The sequence below is a fragment of the Malania oleifera genome, chromosome 9, assembly GCF_029873635.1.
Source record: "Malania oleifera isolate guangnan ecotype guangnan chromosome 9, ASM2987363v1, whole genome shotgun sequence".
Taxonomy (NCBI): Eukaryota; Viridiplantae; Streptophyta; class Magnoliopsida; order Santalales; family Ximeniaceae; genus Malania; species Malania oleifera.
In genome coordinates, this window is record NC_080425.1 from 67,184,886 (window position 1) to 67,205,506 (window position 20,621).

The following is a 20,621-nucleotide window of genomic DNA, read 5'->3' on the forward strand; positions in this document are numbered from 1 at the left end:
TTCAGAGTTTTCTAAAACTGGCGGGTTACTATCGTCGGTTCGTGGAGGGTTTCTCTAAATTGTCTAGACCTCTGACACGATTGACTAAGAAGGGGGTGAAGTTTGACTGGACTAGTGATTGCGAGCAATGCTTCCTCGAGTTGAAGCACCGGCTGGTTATCGCTCCAGTATTGACCATTCCTGCGGGGGATGGAGGTTTTGTGATCTATAGCGACGCGTCCCTAAGAGGTTTGGGTTGTGTGCTTATGCAACAGGGTAAGGTGGTAGCTTATGCTTCTCGGCAACTTAAGGAGTATGAGAAGAATTACCCTACGCATGACTTAGAGTTAGCTGCTGTTGTTTATGCCTTGAGGATCTGACGACACTATCTGTACGGTGTTCAATGTGAGATTTTCACTGAACACAAAAGCCTCAGGTACTTTTTCATGCAGAAAAAGTTGAATATGAGGCAGAGGCGGTGGCTAGAGTTGATTAAGGACTACGATTGCACGATCAGTTATCACCCAGGAAAGACCAATGTGGTAGCAGATGCGTTGAGTCGGAAGTCAGAGCATGCAGCAGTAACTGCAGTTGTAGCTCAGCATCATGTCAAACGAGATCTAGAAAGCCTTGGCGTAGAGTTGGTGTCTAGTGATCATCAGGCTTTCATTGCTAGCTTGGTGATTCAACCGACCTTGTTTGAGCGTATTAAAGCTGCGCAGGCTAGTGATACGGAGTTAGCTGAGATTGTGGAGAAAGTGCAGTAGGGTTTGGCTGCGGATTTTAACATCTCTGACAGAGGCATGTTGAGATTTGTGACCAATCTATGTGTTACAAGCGACAATGGGATCAGAAGGACGATTTTGGAGGAAGCACATCGTTCTCTGTACACGGTGCATCCGGGTAGTACAAAGATGTATTGAGATTTGCGCGAGTTCTTTTGGTGGAGTGGTATAAAGAGGGATATTACCCGGTTCATGGAGTAGTGTCTGACGTGTCAGCAGGTGAAGGCTGAACATCAGAGGCTGACAGGGCAGTTGCAACCCTTGCTTATTCCGGTGTGGAAATGGGAGCACATTTCCTTGAACTTTGTTACTAGATTACCATCAGCGCTTCACGGGCAGAATGCCATTTGGGTAATCGTAGATCGGTTAACGAAATCAACTCACTTTGTACCGACGAAGGTTAGCTACCCTTTGAGTAGGCTAGCGGACCTGTATATGCATGAGATAGTGAGAATGCACGGAGTGTCGATGTCCATTGTTTTCAATCGAGATACGAGGTTTACTTCCCGATTTTGGAAGAGCTTGCAGGAAGCATTGGGGACGAAACTTACTTTTAGCACAACGTTCCATCCCCAGACTGATGGACAGTCGGCGAGGACAATATAGATTTTGGAGGATATGTTACGGGCTTGTGTATTGGACTTCGGTGGTAGTTGGATTCAGTTTCCGCTACTAGTGGAGTTTGCTTATAACAATAGCTTCCAGGATAGTATAGGGATGACACCGTTCGAGGCTTTGTATGGTTGGAGGTGTCGATCTCCTTTGTATTGGGATGAAGTCGGTGAACATCAGGTTTTAGGACCTGAACTCGTGCAGCAGGCATTTGAGAAGGTAGGTTTGATCCGGGAGAGGATTAGAGTGGCACAGAGCCGGCATAAGAGTTACGCGGATGTTCGCCCTGTGAGTTGGAGTTTGAGGTGGGGGGGTAAGGTATTCCTTAAAATCGCTCCGATGAAGGGAGTGATGAGATTTGGAAGGAAGGGCAAGTTGAGCCCGAGGTATATTGGACCATTCGAGGTTATTGAGCGAGTGGATCCGATAGTCTACAGAGTTGCACTACCTCCAGCACTCTCGAGGATCCATAATGTATTTCATGTATCCCTGTTGAGGAGGTATGTGTCGGATCCGTCGCATGTTATCATTTACGAATCTTTGGGATTTGAGGATACCTTAGCATATGAGGAAATGCCTGTTCAGATTCTAGACTGGAGGTTCAAAAGTTGCGTACTAAGAAAATACCATTAGTAAAGGTATTTTGGCGGAATCATGCGGTTGAGGAAGTTTCTTGGGAATCGGAGGCAGAAATACGTCGAAAGTATCCGCAGTTGTTCTGAGTAGTAGTTAGATAGCAGGGTGGTATGAGTGAGTATGTATGTATGTAATCCTCTGTTATCGTATTGTATTTGGTGGTTAGACTCTGGGAGAGTTTTGTTGTATTGTAAACTCTCGAGGCCACATATGTATGTAACCATGGTATTCCCCCACCATAAGTGAGGGAGAGTATGTATGTATTGTAACGGGGCTGCGTATAAATGGCCGCCGTATTCTCTAGAGTATGTATGTATGTATCATGATGAGGTTGCGTATAAATGACCGCCATATTTTGTAAAGTATGTATGTATCATAGAGGGGCTGCGTATAAATGGCTGCCATTTCACCTTAGAGTATGTATGCATGTAGTAGTATGAAGGTGTTTGTAATGAGAGATTGCAAATTTCGAGGACAAAATTTTTGTAAGGAGGGGAGGTTGTAAGAACCCGAACCGTGATATATAGTTTTATTATGTAAAAGAAGGGTAAAAAGGGTAATTGTACAGACTTCGTCGACGAGGCCAGGGTTCGTCGACGAAGGTTGAAGGCTTCTCGTCGATGAAATTCAGAAGCTCGTCAATGAGGGAATGCCGAGAGGTTCGGAGGAAATTGAAATATCTAGCTCGTCAACGAGGCCACCTACTCGTTGACGAAGCTAGTGGCGGATTCGTCGACGAGGACGCCAATTCGTCGACGAGGCCACTCGGGTCAAAGGTGCTATAAATGATATTTTTTGTTGCTTTGGGACTAAGTTTCCCTAAATTCTCTCTCTCTCTCTCTCTCTCTAGAACTCAAAGCTTTCTCTCTCTCTCTCTCTCTCTAGTTTTCTTTGCCGTTCGTTGCCTAATTCGTAAATCCAACGTTACTACGAGGATCAGGAAAGGATTCTCTACGTTTCTAGTAGATCGGAATCTCGTTTTGAGCGATTTCGGGTTTTGGGCTAAAATTGAGGTAAGACTCGATTTTTATTTTTGATTCAGTATATGTGTAGTAGTACGAGTTGTAAGCATGTATTGTACTGTGGTATGTAGGTTTTGGAGTCTCGGTTCGTAGTTTTGAGGACCGTATAGTTCGTAGTTGGAATTCGAGTTGCGGTAAGGGGATTCTGTTTATATCAGTTTATTTTCGAAATCGGGATTAGTAAGCTTGTAGGCTACGATCATATGTATGATTTGACTACTTGTTTGGGGAAATCTATAGGGTAAAAATGCGGGATTTTGGGGTTACAGTTTTCGGGAAAATTGGGGATTTCGGGAATCATCTCTACTTTGTTTGGAAAATTGTTGATTATGTTAAAATTGTATTATTGAGGTGACCGTAATCCATATTTACATAAACTGTATACTTGAATTTGTAAATGATATGATTTGTCGTAAAACAAATAAGTGTGGTATGTATGGTTGTATGAAATTGTTCTAGGTATGTTGTAAAACAGCTATGTGACGGCTTATTACCGTACGCTAATATGTATAGGAATATGAGCTCCAAAATGATTTTAGGTTTTGTGAAATCGGCTAGGGGCGGCTAATTACCGCACTCCGAAATAGCTATGTGGCGGCTAATTACTGTACGTTGCGCCATGTATTGGTTAACTACCATGGGTGAGAGTGGCCGACTCTATATCCGAGGTGTGAAATATCACCAGTATGTTCCGGATGGTCACCGAAGGGTGTGTTCTACACCGTATGGAGCAATGTAATCACTGTGGGCCTCGGTCGTCGCATTGTAGTTGCGTATGTAGCAATGTAATCGTTGTGAGACTTAGGTGACCTTGTGTAGTTGCGTATGGAGCAATGAAATCATTGTGGGTCTCGGCCGTCGCAGTGTAGTTGTGTATGTAGCAATGTAATCTCTGTGAGACTAGGTGACCTTGTGTAGTTGCGTACTAGTGTGACGACACTGATCGTATGTTTTGGATATCGTATGTACTGGAATGGTTTTGTGAAAATACTAGAACTGTATGTAATTGTATGAAACTGTATGGAAATGTTTCAAACTGTATCGTATCTTATAGTGTTATGAAGTATGTAAAATAACACTGGTATGCCACACACTGATATAACCTGTTTTCTTCCTTACTGAGAGGTGTCTCACCCCGAATGTACGTACAATATTTTTTTCAGGTCCTTTAAGTAGCCATAAGTAGCATCCTAACATTTGGAAGCGAGAGTGTCGTTAGCTACTGCTAGTACCTGTTAGGTACGAGTTTTGGTATTCTGGATGTCGAGATGGTTTTTTTAGACACCTAGGGTATGCTTGGTATTATGGGAATGTATGTCTTAGCTTGTATAGACTCTGGTATGATATTATTTACGTGTAAAAGACCGTATTCCGCTGTGTATTTTGGATGATTATGGATGTTTATGTGTATGTATATGGGCATCCGTTCACCCCACGAGGTCGGACCCTCTTTTGTATTGGATCATGTATGTTTTAAATTGATACAAAGACAGGTTAGGTTACTAAATTCATACTTGGGACCCACCTACAGGTTCGGAGCGTAACACTTTTCATGTACAAAATTTGATGCAAATAAATATACTGGTTAAAAGAACCAAAGTATGATCATCTCTAACTAATCTCATACCAGAGCATTCATTAATTTGTATTCGTAATAGTAGGGGCAAATGTAGTAGACCATTGAAGTTTAAAAAAATCACATATGTAAATAAATGTTGTTCGAAGAGTTATAAAATTTTAACAAGGCTTATAGGTAAGCACAAAACCTCTTTCGATTTGAATTCAAGTCGAATTCTATATTTTTGCCTTGAGTGTGTATGGGATTAGGACCCATCCCTTGATTTCTACCGCTTTCAATACAAATACAACATTTGTTACAAATTAAAAAGTATTGATTTTTGAAAAATGCTGATTCTCAAAGTCATTCACAAAAATAATTGAACACAACTTCCTCCAACTTGGGCTCCAAATTTTTTAGCAAAATGAATGAATAAATAAAAAACAACATGAAATATTATTATCTGAGTTGTTAGATAGGATTTCACTTTTATATGCTTTGAAAAAAATTATTGTAGATGATAAATCTTAAAATTAGCACAGTTAAATTTTCTATGACCATTTGACTTCAATTAATACTTGAAAAAAATGAAGAAAAGGAAATAGAAAATATTTTTAAATTATTTTTTCTTGTTAAATAATATTTGAAAAAAAAATAAAGTATATAAAAAAATTAATTAATAACTTTTTAATTTTAAATGTAATCAAATTTTAATTTTTCTTAATTTCTAGCCATATTTGAACAAATCTCCATTCTTGATTATATTTGAGATAAAGAGAAAACACAATAAAAATTTGATTTCTATTTTATTTTAGTCCTTTTTTTTTCTCTCTCATAACTCAATAATTTGATTAGACAAGGTCTTAAAACTAGAAACTTATGTAGCTGCTTGAAAGGCAGCTTTCAGACTAAAATTTTGTATATATAAACATATTTTAGTATAAAAAATATATATAACTTATTAATGATGGGTGAACCAACGGATCCATTTGCAACTCTTTGGAAATATTATAATGGTATTTTTTTCTCGTACTTCAAATACTTCGTACAGTACCCAATAAATTATTGGGTGTTCTTTTAATGGTTTCAATACCTATGAGATTATTAATAGTATCTTTTTTAGAGAATGTTAATAAATTTTAAAATCATTTTTGACTAATTATAGAATACAGGTTATTATCGACCCAAGTTTGAACTCCTAATTTGTTAGGGCCGTTTAATATTATTTTAAAAAATTATGAAAACAAAAAACAACAATGAAAACTAAAAATAAGAAATAAAAACTAGAAGTCAAAAATCAACAATATTTTTGGTTAATATTTTTTTAAAAAAAATTTACTTAAGAAATGCTCATTTTTGTCCTTAAATCAAATAATATTTTAAGAAATATGATTTAAATAATAAAAGTAAAAAATAACATAAATTAAAAATATTCTAATAAAAATAAAAATTATTGAAATTGTTTTATTTAATTGTTATATTTTTAAAATTCATTTTATAATAACAATTTTGTTATACATGACAATTAAAAAATAGAAAAAATATTTTGTAATTAATTTTTATTATATTTTTCATTGTTTTAAGTTTATGGACATTTGTATTTTAATTCATATGATCATTTTATTATACTTTTAATTAAAAATGTGTATGAGAATGAATGATATAATTTTAAAAATTATTTTTTAATATTAAAATATATAAAATTATGCTATCAAAATAATTAAAATTATAAAATTTAATTTTTATTTTTAGTTTACAAATAGATGAAAATTAATAATAAAAATAAAAAATTAATAATAAAAATAAATATATCATATAATTTTTTTTTCTATACAAATTTAAAATAGAAAACAAGAAACAACAATATACGGAGCCGGATCCGTGATTGTTCAAATTCTCCTGGGCCATGGGACCGACCCGGCTTGAATCGCGTTGTTCTGTGCATAGTTCAAACCGGTACATCCATCCGGGTCCGGCCATGGCCGCAGAGTGGGTTGGTAAATCGTAAGGAAGAATAGAACCAGTCTCGTCCTCATCTTCTTTCTTCTTCCACTGGGACCTCTCTCTCTCTCTCTCTCTCTCTCTCTCTCTCTCTCTCTCTAAAATGGCAGTCACTTTTCACTCGACGGGTTCTTCCTCCTATCTACACTCCCGAGCTGGAATTTCTCAGCATCCTCCGAGGTTCTCTCTCTCTCTCTCTCTCTCTCTCTCACGACTCGTTCAATTCGATTGAAAATGAAAGTTGATATTCTCTTGTGCTTCTCTTGGGTTATTTTGCAGTCTCGCGACAAAAGTCTTTTCAGGATTAAAGCTGCAACCTGCTGGTCAGCTTACATTCATAGCCCTATGCTAAGTTTACCCTTTTCTCTCTCTCTCTCTCTCTCTCGTCCATCTTATTTGATCCTTAAAAATAAATTGCAGGTTCATTTGGAGCTGGAAAACCTAACTTAACCGTTGAATTTTTTGACAAAGTCTATAAAAGTGTTCAAACCAGGTAATTTAGTTATTTTAATTTCTGGTTTATTTTATTTTGTTTTACCTTCTTTTTTTGGCGCCCCCCTGGTCCCAATCAAAGATTCTAACCTTTGGAGGAATCAAATATGATGTGATGGGGTTAGCAAACTCTCCTGTAATTCAGCTTATGGTTGCATGAGACCCACGCACGGCTGATAAGATCAACTTATGACTGATTTTCTTTTAATTTTGTGTTGTCATCCCACATTTAAAGAATCAAACTTTTTCAAGCAATTGCCACGATAATGTCAATTGTGTATTACACTTCAGAAATTTATGTTGTTTTTGAAATTTTGTATTGTTCTGGTACAGTATGACAGTATACCCTATGTTAGCCATTTCATATTGTTTCTGATTGTGTGATGCTTAAATGTATTGTCAACGGATTAGATGGCACTGAATGTAAGTGCCCTAAAAATACTTATTAAAAAGAGGGAAAAAAGGCCCTAAAATAAAATGTTTTGCTTAAAACATGCCTGTACACGTTTTGCTCTAGCTTCTTGTATCATGAGTGCCTTCAGCAGACTTGAAATTGTTTCAAACTCCCACCTTAAAGGTTCTTTAATCTTAAGGCCCAAAATCATAATTTCTATATCACATACACTGTTGTTTGATTTTTAGTTAAAATCTGGTTATCCACTTGTAAACTTTTCATAACAAATGCCCCTGATGGGCTAAAACCTAAAAACCTGTGTAATTTCATGCATTATGGGCCATGTCCTTTACTTGTGTGTAGAAGGCAAGGGGTCTTTTAAAGGATTGATTTGCATGTTCGGCATAATATCTGATTTAACATTTTAGTTTACGTACACAAACAGAGACACACACACACACACTTCTTATACTTGTTTATAGAACCTCATTGGTTTACCTGACAATAATCTGTGCTTCCATTTGCTGCATAAGTGTAGAATTGCCTGTTTTGATATTTTTACTTTGTTTATAGGACTTGTGGCAACAAACCAACACGGGCTTGTTTTCAAATGATGCCTATAGGGACACCAAGAGTGCCCTACAGAAATCCTGAGGAAGGAACTTGGCAATGGGTTGATCTTTGGAATGCCTTAGTGAGTCCTCAACACCTGTTTTATGACATAAATGAACCAATGAAGCTTGTTTTATTTCAGATGATTAGACAATCTATGGAAAATTGTAAGTAAGATTATGGGGATGGTCTATCAATGCTATCTTCGTATGCAACAGGGATTGGACCTCAAGCATCTGTATCATCATGTAGGAGGCTAGGACCTTACTAGACTGCTGACTATATTAGATAACTCTTAACTATCCATTGATTTAACTTTTCTTGTGGATTTGTTTTCCTAAATACTTTTTTTTGAGAAAAAAAGGAAAATAAAACTCAAAACAGTGCTTTCATCTAATACTTTATTCGTTGTGGTTTATTGGTATCTCCAGAGGTCTGGAACCTTTTTATGGACAAACAGGGAGGTGTATCTATCCTCTGTGTCTCCTGTAGATGTTTACCCATGTTTATTCATTTTCTCTCTGGTTTTGCATAATTTATATAGAAAACTGAGTTTTTTCTCCCCCTTGGTTGCAGTATCGGGAGCGTGTTATCTTCATTGGACAACATATTGATGAAGAATTCAGCAATCAAGTACTAGCAACAATGCTGTACCTTGACAGTGTTGATTCTTCTAAGAAAATGTACCTATACATCAATGGTCCTGGTGGGGATGTGAGTGCATTGATAATCGTTTTTTAAGAACAAATACATGTTCTTGATGTTCTTTTTATTTTTCTTGTGTTGTTTTTTGCTTAAAAATTTGAACTGTTTGCAGCTTACTCCCAGCATGTCTATATATGATACCATGCGGAGCTTGCAAAGTCCTGTTGGCACGAACTGTGTGGGGTACGCTTATAACCTTGCAGCATATCTTCTTGCAGCTGGAGAAAAGGTAACACTTTTTCTTCTGCAGAATCTAGAATGTGAGGTTCTCTTCTACACATCAGGCATATGTTGAGGTTTTGCATGGTTATAATGCAACATCTCATGTGGCATAGTGCAGGGTATTTAGACTATCTCATCCATACATTCTGGTATTTGATTAGCCATCCAGTTATGATTGTTAATGGGAAAGTCATTCAATTGTTACAAATAGTCTATGTTTTTTATAGACCTTTTATGGGGTAAATCCATGTTCATTAAGACGCAAAAGAATAATAATCTCATTGGAATTCTTTTTTCCCAAAGAGATTGCAACCTCTTTTCCACATGCGTCATAATCTCTTCTGGTCATGTGCTATTACAATAGCTATAGTAAATTGCAGCATTGATGGTTTGTTCATGTGCTTTATGTAATACATAATGTACTTAATTTCTTGTTTTTAGCAAATTGATGCTTTTAAGTTAGATGGCTGAGATCTATAGTTCCACAATATTAACTTTGTCTAAAATTTATGTCTTCTATAAAGGGTACTCGCTATGCAATGCCTCTTTCAAGAATTGCACTACAATCTCCTGCTGGGGCTGCCCGTGGTCAGGTTTGACTGTATAATATGATAATATCTTTGTTTTAAAGAGCACTGTAGGATCATGGTTTTCCTTCTTATTGTTGTGAGTAAGAGAAATTATTCTGGCAGGCTGATGATATACATAATGAAGCAAACGAGCTTCTTAGAATCAGAGATTATCTTTTTGGGGAGTTGGCCAAAAAAACAGGCCAGCCAGTTGAGAAGGTATACTTTGCACATTGCTAACTTCCAAGTACGTCTTTCTGATTGATTTATTGATGAGTAGGTATAGAATTATGAATCTTTCATATGATCTGAGATTTTACCAATTTGAAACTGTTCCACCTTTAAATAATTTATATAAAAATCTCTGCAGACGAACAATCTGTAACTCTATGGTTTCTCTCACCATTTTAATTTTATATATATATATATATATATATATATATAAATTCCTCAATATATTAATTTACATTTAAAAATAGAGTATTCTCAGCATCAGAAGATATGTTTGTGTTCATATATATATATATATATATATATCTGTAGATTAAGAAGGACTTAGGCCGCATGAAGCGCTTCAGTGCTCAAGAGGCTCTTGAATATGGACTCATTGATCGTGTAGTCAGGCCACCCCGAATTAAAGCCGATGCACCACGCAAAGAGGCAGCAGGGGGTCTTGGTTAGTGTATTTTTTGCTCGCTGACCAATTTTTCTGATATTTGTTATAAAAAAAAAAAAAGAATGTTGTCAGAGTTTGTCAGCTATTCAATCAAAAATTGCTGCATGAAATTTTCAATTGTGATATTTTTAAGATTGATCACATCTCTTAGGGTTTCACATGTAACACTTGCAGAACTAGTTGATTGATGTATATTTGGTTGCCTATGGTTCTCATTTATATCTCTTTTTTTTCCCCTTTCAAATTTTTGGCCGCATAATGATCTAATTTAAGGGTTGGAATCTTATTTTATTTATGATGTTTGACCATGTCGATATCTGAAATACAGGCTTGTGATTATGTTTTTATGAAATACAAGCTTCTGATAATACTTGCAGCTTGCATCTTAGTTTTAGTAGGAAACTATATTTAGAATTTTCTTTCTTTAAAAGTGTTTGTAGGATACTAGTTTTTCCTTGCTGGATAATCTGCTACTTAATTTTTGGTTTCTTTGATTGAGCAGCTGATATTGCAGGTTTGAGGTTTAGATTATTGATGTAGGACAAAAATGAATCAGAAACAGTGTGAGAGAAAGAGAGAGAATTATGGGGGAGAATTGGAAAGAGGAGAAGAAGAGTAGAAGACTAGAAGAGTTGCAGAATAGGAGAGAAATAGAAACAGCAAGGTGGAACTACGGAATAGAAATTAGAAGGCAGCCGAGAGTTAGAACAGAACAGGGAGGAACAGAAGGAGAAAAAAGAAGATGGGAGGAGGAAGAAGAGATAAGAAGGTGAGGAGAGGTTGCATGAAGGAGAGGGAAAATGACTCAGGAAATCTGAATTCAAATTGATCATAAATATGACTAATAACTTAGGAGTGCTCTCTTGGACAACATCCTCAGTAAGCCATTTAGCATCTGAATTGAGATGATCTCCCCACCAAACCAAGTACCATTGAAAACCACCCTAAGGATACATCACAAACTCATTGTCCAAAATAGAGTCCACTGTCTCCTATGGCTGAGAAATGGAGCGCAAGAACTGCTGACACATGAGAACCGGATGACAAAACAAGAGGCTCAAAGGTGCCTTGGTAAGGTGTCAAATCCTCCATGATGGTGCCAAAATTCCTTACGAATCGTCAATAGAAAGTAGCTAGGCCATGAGAGCTATGAATCTAAAAAACAGTACTAGGTTCAAGCCACTCTCTTATGGCTTTAACCTTGTCAGGATTAGGGGTCGTTCCTTGCGCAGAGACAACAAAACCAAGAAGAACACACTAGATTGGAAGAATCTGCTCTTTTTGAGGTTAGCATACAACTCTGCTTCACTCAAAGTGACAAAGACCTCATGAAGATGTATTAAGTGCTCCTCCCTAGTCATACTATGGACTAATATATCGTTGAGATAGACCACTAGGAATTTTCTTGTGAATGGCTGCAATACACATGCCATAATCCTTATAAAAGTTCTAGGAGCATTAGAAGGTTCAAAGGGCATGACCAATCACTCGAATAAACAACCCTGGGTCTTAAAGGCTGTTTTCCACTCATCTCATGGTCTAATTTTAATTTAGTGATATCCTTTGCGCAAGTCAATCCTGGAGTACCAACTAGAGCCAGCTAGCATATCAAGCATATCCTCAAGTCTAGCGATAGGGAACCTATGCTTGATAGTAATTTTATTAATGGCTCTACCATCCACGTACATCCTCCAAGACCCATCCTTTGGAGTTAGAAGAGCTGGTATTGCAGAAGGACTGAGGCTATGTCTTACCAAGCCCTTGTCAAGGAGTTCTCCAACTTTTCAATCTCTTTAGTGCTCACCCTATGGTGAGGAAAATTAGGTAATTATGGCTTGAAATGAGATCCATGACATGCTAAATGTCTCACATAGGTATTAGCTCACTAGGAAGCTCATTGGGTACCCCATCAAAGAACTCAACTAACAATTCCCCTACCTTGGGTGGATACTCACATGGAAACTCCTGACCCTTAGAAGGAACATCTTAGGTCATGATTACTAAGATACACCTATTTTCTAATCTCTTTGAACTTGGACTTGAAGGACTATCTTGTTCTTAAACTTGGGATCCTTGGGAGTGGGCTTGGAAGGGGTCAAGATGACCCTCTTATATTTATACCCAAATGAAAAAAAAAAAGTGTTTTCCTTGCAATGATTTTTCACATCATGATCATACAACCATGGATGCTGTAACAAGACATGGGCCATATCCATTGGGAGTGCATCACGATAGACTCCATCTTTATAATCCAATGGGTACAGGGCACCTCTTAGGGACAAGTAGAGTTGTCTGCCTGTTTACCCTATTCACTTTAAAAGGATGCAAGTGTGGCTCTCCCATAAGGTCCAGTCTTCCTAGAGCAACTTTGGATATGACATTCATGCTACTGTTCCCATTTGGCTTGCATGTCTTATCCCCATATCAAATGGAAGTGTGGAAAATATTTATCTATTTGCTCTTCTTACTATCCATAGTAGTGGATAAGACACCTAATCACATTGATGTGACTATCATTCTCCTCAAGATAGCATCTACCAAGTACACAGCATCTACAAACTAATCTTAAAAAGACACGTCATCAATCTCACTCTAAACTTAAGGCTCATTGGGGACAATGAGCGTCTATGTGATAAAGCATGGCAACGATGATACTGCATAAATGAGCTACTAGCTTTATTGTTGAGATTTTGATTAAAATGAATGACATAACTTGAAGATAGGTCTCTCCCTCTATTTAGAATACAAATTAAATACATTCTAATGACAGTAATACCTTACTAACTCTCACTAATTAACAAACACACAACAACCCCAAGTTGAATCATAAATGTCATATGCTCCTAGCTTGTTATAAATAAATTTAACATGAGCACCCCCTAATGCTTTGGTGAACAAATCAGCAAGTTGCATATCAGACTTCTCATAAGTAGTAATGAGCTTTTGCACAAGTTTCTCCGAACAAAGTGGCAATCAACTTTAATGTGTTTCGTCCGCTTATGAAAGACTGGGTTGGAGGCAATATGAAGAGCAGCTTGATTGTCACACATCAACTTCACATCAACTTCATAGGTTGAGAACGCGAAATGCCCAATTCTTCCAACATGTTCTTCAACCAGACAAGTTCACAAGTAGTGTGAGCCATAACTTTTTATTTTGATTCAACACTTGACCTAACCACCACAATTTGTTTCTTACTCTTCCCAGAAACCAAATTACCACCAACCAAGATATAGTACCCGGTTGTGGATCTTCGGTCAGAAGGCGACCCAGCTCAATCTGCATCTATATATCCATGGATATAAGTGTGACCCTAATCACGATATAAAAGACCTCTCGCGGCTGCACCTTTGAGATATCCCAAGATGTGAATTACTGCGTGACTGCGTCCCAATGACTTGTTCTCGGAGAATCTAGAAATTGATTCACAACACTTGTTGCAAAAGATATATCTGACCGAGTGATTGTGAGATAATTCAACTTTCCAACAAGTCTCAAGTATTGTCCAGGATTAGGCAGCAAATCACCTATATCCGACACTAACTTGCTGTTAGGATCCTTGGTGTATTAGCCTGTTTAGATCCCAACAATCCAGTTTCATCCAACAGCTCAAGAACATACTTCTTCCATGACAAAACAATTCCCACGTGAGATCTAGATACTTCTATACCCATACTTCTATACCCAAGAAGTATATTAATGGTCCCAAATCTTTAGTTTGAAACTTAGTCTGTAGAAAAAGTTTGAGACTTTGAATACCTTTATCAGCATCACCTGTAATAACAATATCATCCACATAAACAACAAGAAGGATCCTACCCAATGAAGTATGACGATAAAACACGGAATGATCCACTGCACTCCATTGAAAACCAAACTCAAGTATTACAATACTGAAACGACCAAACCATGCTCTGGAAGACTAATTGAAACCATATAGAGCCTTCTTGAGCTGACACACTAAGCCTGACTCCCCTTGAGCAACAAACCCAAGTGGTTGCTCCATATAAACCTCCTCCTCAAGGTCACCAAGCAAGAAGGCATTCTTCACATTTAATTGATGTAGAGGCCAATGACAATTAGTAGCCAACAAGATGAATAGACGTACAGATGTAAGTTTGGCAACCAAAGAAAAAGTATCAGAATAATTCAGACCATACACCTGAGTATATCCCTTAGCAACAAGATGGGCCTTTGGACAAGCCACATAACCATTAGGGTTGACTTTCATAGTGTAAACCCAGCGACAACCAATCACAAACTTGTCAGGAGGAAGAGGTACCAAGTCCTAAGTGCATGGTTTTAAATAACGACTGCGACTGTTACGTAACGCTGTTACGTAATAGTTTTTTGGGTTATCGATGCCGTTACACACCGTGAAATCGGTGGGAAGAAAAATCACGGTTGTAGCAGCCGTTATGGACCGCAACCATTACGTAAAGGCTGCTACAACCGCTACATAACCGCTATAGGATTGTTACACCAAAAAAATTATTTTATTTTTTACTTTTTCTTCTCACTTTTTCCCTCTCTTTCATAATTCATATACCATGTGGCGAGAGGCAGAAAAGATTATAATGAGGATGACAATGATACAAAATATACTATTTCTTTAAATACTCATAAGAGATGCATTAATTAACAATTTAAAAATACTAACTTGTTAGGAAAATATTTTATTTTGATAATATTAGTAATTTGATATTTCTGTTATATATTTTTGAACTTCAACCTTCCTTCGTTTCTAGCTATTTTATATTTGTATTGTTCGTATGTCTTATGTGTCTTATAGATTAATGGAGTATATAATGTATTTTGTTTTATTAATTAATTTAGCACACATAAGAATTTATCACAGATAACAACAATGAGAAGTATAAAAGCTTAAAACATGCAAGTATGCTAATATGCACAAGGTTGTGCATGCTTCAGAAAAATTCATAGTCGTTACAACTGCTTCCCATTATGTAACATCCGCTACTCCCACTTCCCGTTACACCTGTTACCGTTAAGTTACGCTATCCGCTACTGCGATTTAAAACCATGCCTAAGTGTCATTGTCATGTAAAGCTTTCATCTCTTCAACCATAACATTCCTTCGCCCATAATGGACTAAGGCTTCTAAAATAGATTTAGGAAGGGTAGTAGGTGATAGAGCAGTAATAAAACAAAAATAGGAGGGTGATAAGGAGTCATGAAAAACATAGTTAGAAATGGGATGTTGAGTACATGTGCATTTACCTTTCTGAACAACAATAGGAGGATCAACATCATGGGGAGTATGATCATCAGACAAGGAAACCAAAGGCATGGTAGTAGAAGCTAGAGGGGACTCTCTTCCTTGGAGCTGCCGTTGTGAATAGACCTGCAAATTAGGATGATCAAGACGATGAGAAGGACCCGAACTACATGGAGACTCAAATGGTTGGTTAGGCAAGGACAACAAAGTAGAATCTTGAAGATTAGGTAGAGCAAGAGACTCATTGAGCTCAGAAGCAATTAGGGACTAGGTGTAGTAAAGTATGGACTCAATGAAGGTAACATCGGCAGAAACAAAGAAGCGATGTAACACAAGACTATAACAATGATATCCTTTAAGTATATGAGTGGCCAAGAAAGACACATTTTATAGCATAAGGATGCTTTTCCACCCTAGGAGTTAGTTGGTAAACAAAGGACACACACCCAAATATACGAGGTGAGAGACAGAATAAAGGTGAATTAGGAAAGAGAATGGAGTAGGGAATTTTATTGCTAAGAATAGAGGATGGTATCCTATTGATCAGATAACAAGAAGTAAGTACAACATCACTCCAAGAGACTTTAGGTACATGCATTTGATGAAGTAAGATGTGAGTGATTTCAAGAATATGTCTATTTTTCCTCTTTGCAACCCCGTTTTGTTGAGGAGTGTGGGCACAAGATGATTGATGGACAGTACCAAACTAAGTCATATGAATTGTGCGCTGAAATACTCTTTAGCATTATCACTTCGAAGTTTTCAAATTGGCAAACCAAATTGAATCTTTATCTTAGAACAAAAGGCACAAAATACACGAAATAACTTGGAACAAACATTTTTTAAATATAACCAAGTCATTCTTGAATAATCATCCACAAATGTTACAAAGTACCGGAAACCCAAATTGGACACAACTCTACTTGGACCTCAAACATCATAATGAACTAACATAAAAGGGCTTGCAGCCCATTTATTGACTAATGAAGCAAAAGGGACATGATGATGCTTTCCTAACTAACAAGACTCACAATCAAGACTAGACACAAAACTCAAACTAGAAACAAGACATTTTAACTTTTCAAGTGGAGGATAACCAAGGCGACAATGAATTTGGAAAGGCGTGGCAGCTGCAGTGCAGGCGGTAGAAGAAGATAGCGGCTCAAAGTGATAGAGTCCACTAGCTTCACGCCCTCTGCCAATCGTCTTCCTCATCTTCAAATTTTGAATAACCAAAAAGTCAGGGAAGAATGTCAATGAACAATTCATGGATTTAGTAATCTTGCTAACGGACATAAGATTGAAAATAAATTTGGGAATATACAAAACCGAAGGAAGAGAAATAAAAGAAGAGGTGGGATTTATAGTCCCAATTCCCTTGATTGCGGCGGTGGATCTATCAACAAGAGTAACATAAGGTAAATTTGCTGGATATTGAAGAGTGGAGAAGAAGCTTGGTATAATTGTGATATGATCAGTGGTAGCGAAGTCTATGACCCAAGGATTAGGATGAGAAGTATTGGATGACATACATACTATGGGATTACCTGTTTGGGCAAGAGATGCAATGGGAAGAGAAGCTTGTTGTGACACTTTTTATTGTTGGAACTTGGAATACTCTGTCTCCAACACGGATTCAACACATTGCCCCCCAATCGACCCCAAAGATGAGGAGTCGGTGGTGGCTGCATTGGCTGCCCCAAAAGGTGTGACGTCGGTGGTGGTTGCATTGGCAACATGTGAAGGTCTACTGTAGAGATCCCAACATTGCTCAATAGTATGATTACTCCATCCACAATGAGTGCACTTGTAAGGAGTACCTCTACCTTGTCCGTCTCTACCACCCAACCACTCGAACCACCTCGATAACTTTTGCAATTATTTGGTAGAGAACTAGAATCAACTTGTGTAACAAAGGCTGTCCTCTCAGAGCTAGATGCAAGAGCAGGAGAATGCGTGCTAAAGGAAGCATAAAGGACACAAGAATAAACATCGACAAGTGATGACAGCTTGGCACTACTAAGTATCTGGGCCCAGACTACCATAAACTCTGGTCTCAAGCCCGCTAGAACATGAAGGATTGTCATCTGCTCCTTCTACTTTTACATCTCACGAACGTCAGAAGGTATATGTTGCACGACGTTAAGCTCCTCATGAATACGCTTCATCTCTCCAAAATAATCTACAATATTCCTATCTCCTTATTGTAACTGAAAGTACTCCTAAGATAAATCATACATACATGTAATGTTACTAGAGTATAGAAGCTTGACACAATCCCCAATATCCTTGCATGTATCTAGATGCATACACATCCATGCAATCTATGACTCCATCAAATTCCATAAGAGGCAAACAATCAAGGCATCTTCTTGAATCCACACTTCTTTTCTCTTCTCATAAGAAGGATTAGATTGGAGCAAGTGGTTAGATTTTCCTAATCCTACTAAATAAACCCGAACAACTTTAGACCATTGAACATAGTTCTTTCCATCCAACTTTTGAATCATTATCTATGGCAGCGATGTAGGAAACAAATTTTTGGGATTTATAGATTCCATCCCAACACTCACAAACCAAAAGCCACACCAATGTCAAGCAAGAAAAATCAAACTAATAAGGACAATCACAAACTATGTGAAGCACCAACACAACCACGGACGAGGTGAATGACTCACCGATGGATATAGCACTGCCACAACCTCACAACTGGACATACAAACACTGCCACTGTTCCAAGAAACTCACAAAGAAGCCTTCACAAACCCCAAACAGAGATCAACGGAGTACCGCAAATGCATGGTCGAAAAATGTTGAATAAGGTGGCTGGAAACTCGCTTGCACCGGCGAGTGGGGTTGGCACTAACAGCATTTGGCTGGCGTGTGGGAGCTCCTTCAGTGATGGGGTTTTGTGGGGTTAGGCTTCAGAGGGTTTTGTGTTTGAGTATATGGTTGGTTTTGTGAAATAATGTGGGAGTGGAGGTGGATCGGAGAAGGACAGCTGTGGGAATGGCTTTACCAACGACGATTGAGAAGAATAGGGTTTAGGTGGGATCACGCTCTGATACCATGTTGAGATTTTGATTAAAATGAATGACCTAGCTTGAAGATAGGTCTCTCCCTCTATTTAATTAATACAAATTAAATGTATTATAATGACAATAATACCCTTACTAACTCTCACTAATTAACCTGCTAACACACTTAATAATAATAATACTAAAAGATATAAATAACCTCTAACAAGGAATACTAGACCCACTAGGGCAAACAACATCATAGGAGTGTATTTGCTTTGCAGTACTCTCTCTAGGGGTAAACTAAGGAATCATAGACCTAGATTGGGAAAGGATTTGGAATGACGAGATTCGCACACTTGAGATGAAGACCTATGAGGATATTGAGGTACTTTTGATGGTGATAGCTTTCTAATAAGTTGCCTCTAAAGACTCAATACCACTCCTAAGCAATAGCTCCTCAAATAACTCAGTAGTCAATATAGCATGAAATAGTGGTGGATTGTCAATGGTTAAAAATGATTACCAAACAGTTGGTTCTTGTCGGAAGAAGGGATGTACTTCTCTTTCAATTGTTGATCCCACTAGGTAATAGGAGGCTCATCTAACGGTTGGAGGTAGGGGTGTTTGTGGGTCGAGTTGGGCCCAGTAGCTCCTCAAATCACTTAATAGTTAATATAGCATGCAATAGTAGTAGTGGTTTGTTGATGGTTTAAAATGGTTACCAAATAGTTGGTTCTCATAGAAAGAAGGGATGTACTTCTCTTTCAATTGTTGATCCCATTGGGTAATAAGAGGCTCATCTAATTGTTGGAGGTAGGGGTGTTCATAGGTCGGCTTGGGCGCAAAATTATAACTGATCCTACTTTGTCGGTTTTGTGGAAATCCAATCCTAGGTCAAATTGTTAACCATGCGGTTTGGTTTGGTTCACTTGAAACACCAGTGTGAAAGTGTCATTCATGGTAAATGTATGTTGGATTTCCTATTGAGAAGGGAACAATAGTATCAACTCACTTACATTTAGTTTGGGTCGAGTCAGCTAGGTTGCACACTCAACCCATAACCCGATCCATATATTCGGGTTATACATAAATTAGACCCGCTAATCGACCTACATATAGTTCGAAACCATTTTTTCAGGTCTGGTGGGTTTGGTTTGGATGGTTTGGGCGGGTTTATGAACAAACCTAGTTGAAGGGTTTGTTGAACATTTTTCCTTCTTGGTTGGTCCTACAAGGTTCATCTTGGCAAACCAAACTATGTCCTTGCATCGTATATGGTACGATTCAATGTAATCCTTACGATTCAATGTAATCCTTTTTCTCCTCCACCCAATCTTAAAAGAAAGTTGGATCTAATTGCCCATCATGGGTACACACATCTACCTTGACCCTCTTAGAAACATCTCCATAGTCCTCCCAATCATACCTAGGGGAATGTGGAACATGCCTAAGGTTTGGTTGGTACCCTACATAGTCAAACTCATCAAAACTACCCCCCTCAAACCTGGACTCTAGGTTAACTTGGGGACAGAGGACTAGAGGAGCTGAACTGATTTGCTAGTTTGTCCTGGGGCCTAACGCATTTTGTTAGGTGCTACAGGAACTTGTGGAGTGGGAAGAATACCCTGGGCTGAGTCGGCTGACCCATTGAATATGGGGACTCATTAGGATGCCTAATTGATTGTTCTAAACAGTCGATAACAGGGCCTCTATCTAACAATGTCATAACTTGTACAAATTGTTCCTTGAGATGCTCAATTTTTTGGTCCACAGATTCCTAAAGAGTGTGCATGGCAGACAAAGAGTGGGTATAAATTAATGCAAGTTGTGTGGGGATGGTTTTAATGTTTTTGTTGGTGGCGTCGGGGTAACGTAATATAGTACAATGATGTCAAGGAAGACCAAACATGACTAAAATTGATTTATAGGCATGAGCATTCAGTCAGCATGGTTAATTTGATTATTGGAAATGGTCTACTAAACCGAACTGGACTTTGTTCAATAGTATTCAATTAACTGACTGCATTTTAATTAGGTTAAGTCGATTAACTGAATTAACTGAAATAAATCATTACTAAATATTTTTGCAATATTCTGTA

At 37.8% G+C, this 20,621-nt stretch overlaps 1 protein-coding gene across 2 annotated transcripts in view; it reads left to right on the forward strand.

Annotated features, from left to right (window-relative positions):
- Window positions 1–6,493: 6,493 nt before the first annotated feature.
- The window catches only part of LOC131164059 (ATP-dependent Clp protease proteolytic subunit-related protein 2, chloroplastic), a 45,134-nt gene continuing 31,006 nt past the window's right edge, over window positions 6,494–20,621 (forward strand). Inside the window, exons 1-9 of one of the 2 annotated variants that reach the window (XM_058121001.1) lie at window positions 6,494–6,773; window positions 6,873–6,916; window positions 7,014–7,086; window positions 8,053–8,173; window positions 8,668–8,805; window positions 8,909–9,025; window positions 9,543–9,611; window positions 9,711–9,806; window positions 10,131–10,507. In XM_058121001.1, the coding sequence (XP_057976984.1) occupies window positions 6,697–6,773; window positions 6,873–6,916; window positions 7,014–7,086; window positions 8,053–8,173; window positions 8,668–8,805; window positions 8,909–9,025; window positions 9,543–9,611; window positions 9,711–9,806; window positions 10,131–10,268 (873 nt within the window). In that variant the 5' untranslated portion in view covers window positions 6,494–6,696 and the 3' untranslated portion in view covers window positions 10,269–10,507. Of the gene's footprint in view, window positions 6,774–6,872; window positions 6,917–7,013; window positions 7,087–8,052; window positions 8,174–8,667; window positions 8,806–8,908; window positions 9,026–9,542; window positions 9,612–9,710; window positions 9,807–10,130; window positions 10,508–20,621 lie in introns of those variants that run through there. The other variant, XM_058121000.1, reaches the window with a different exon arrangement.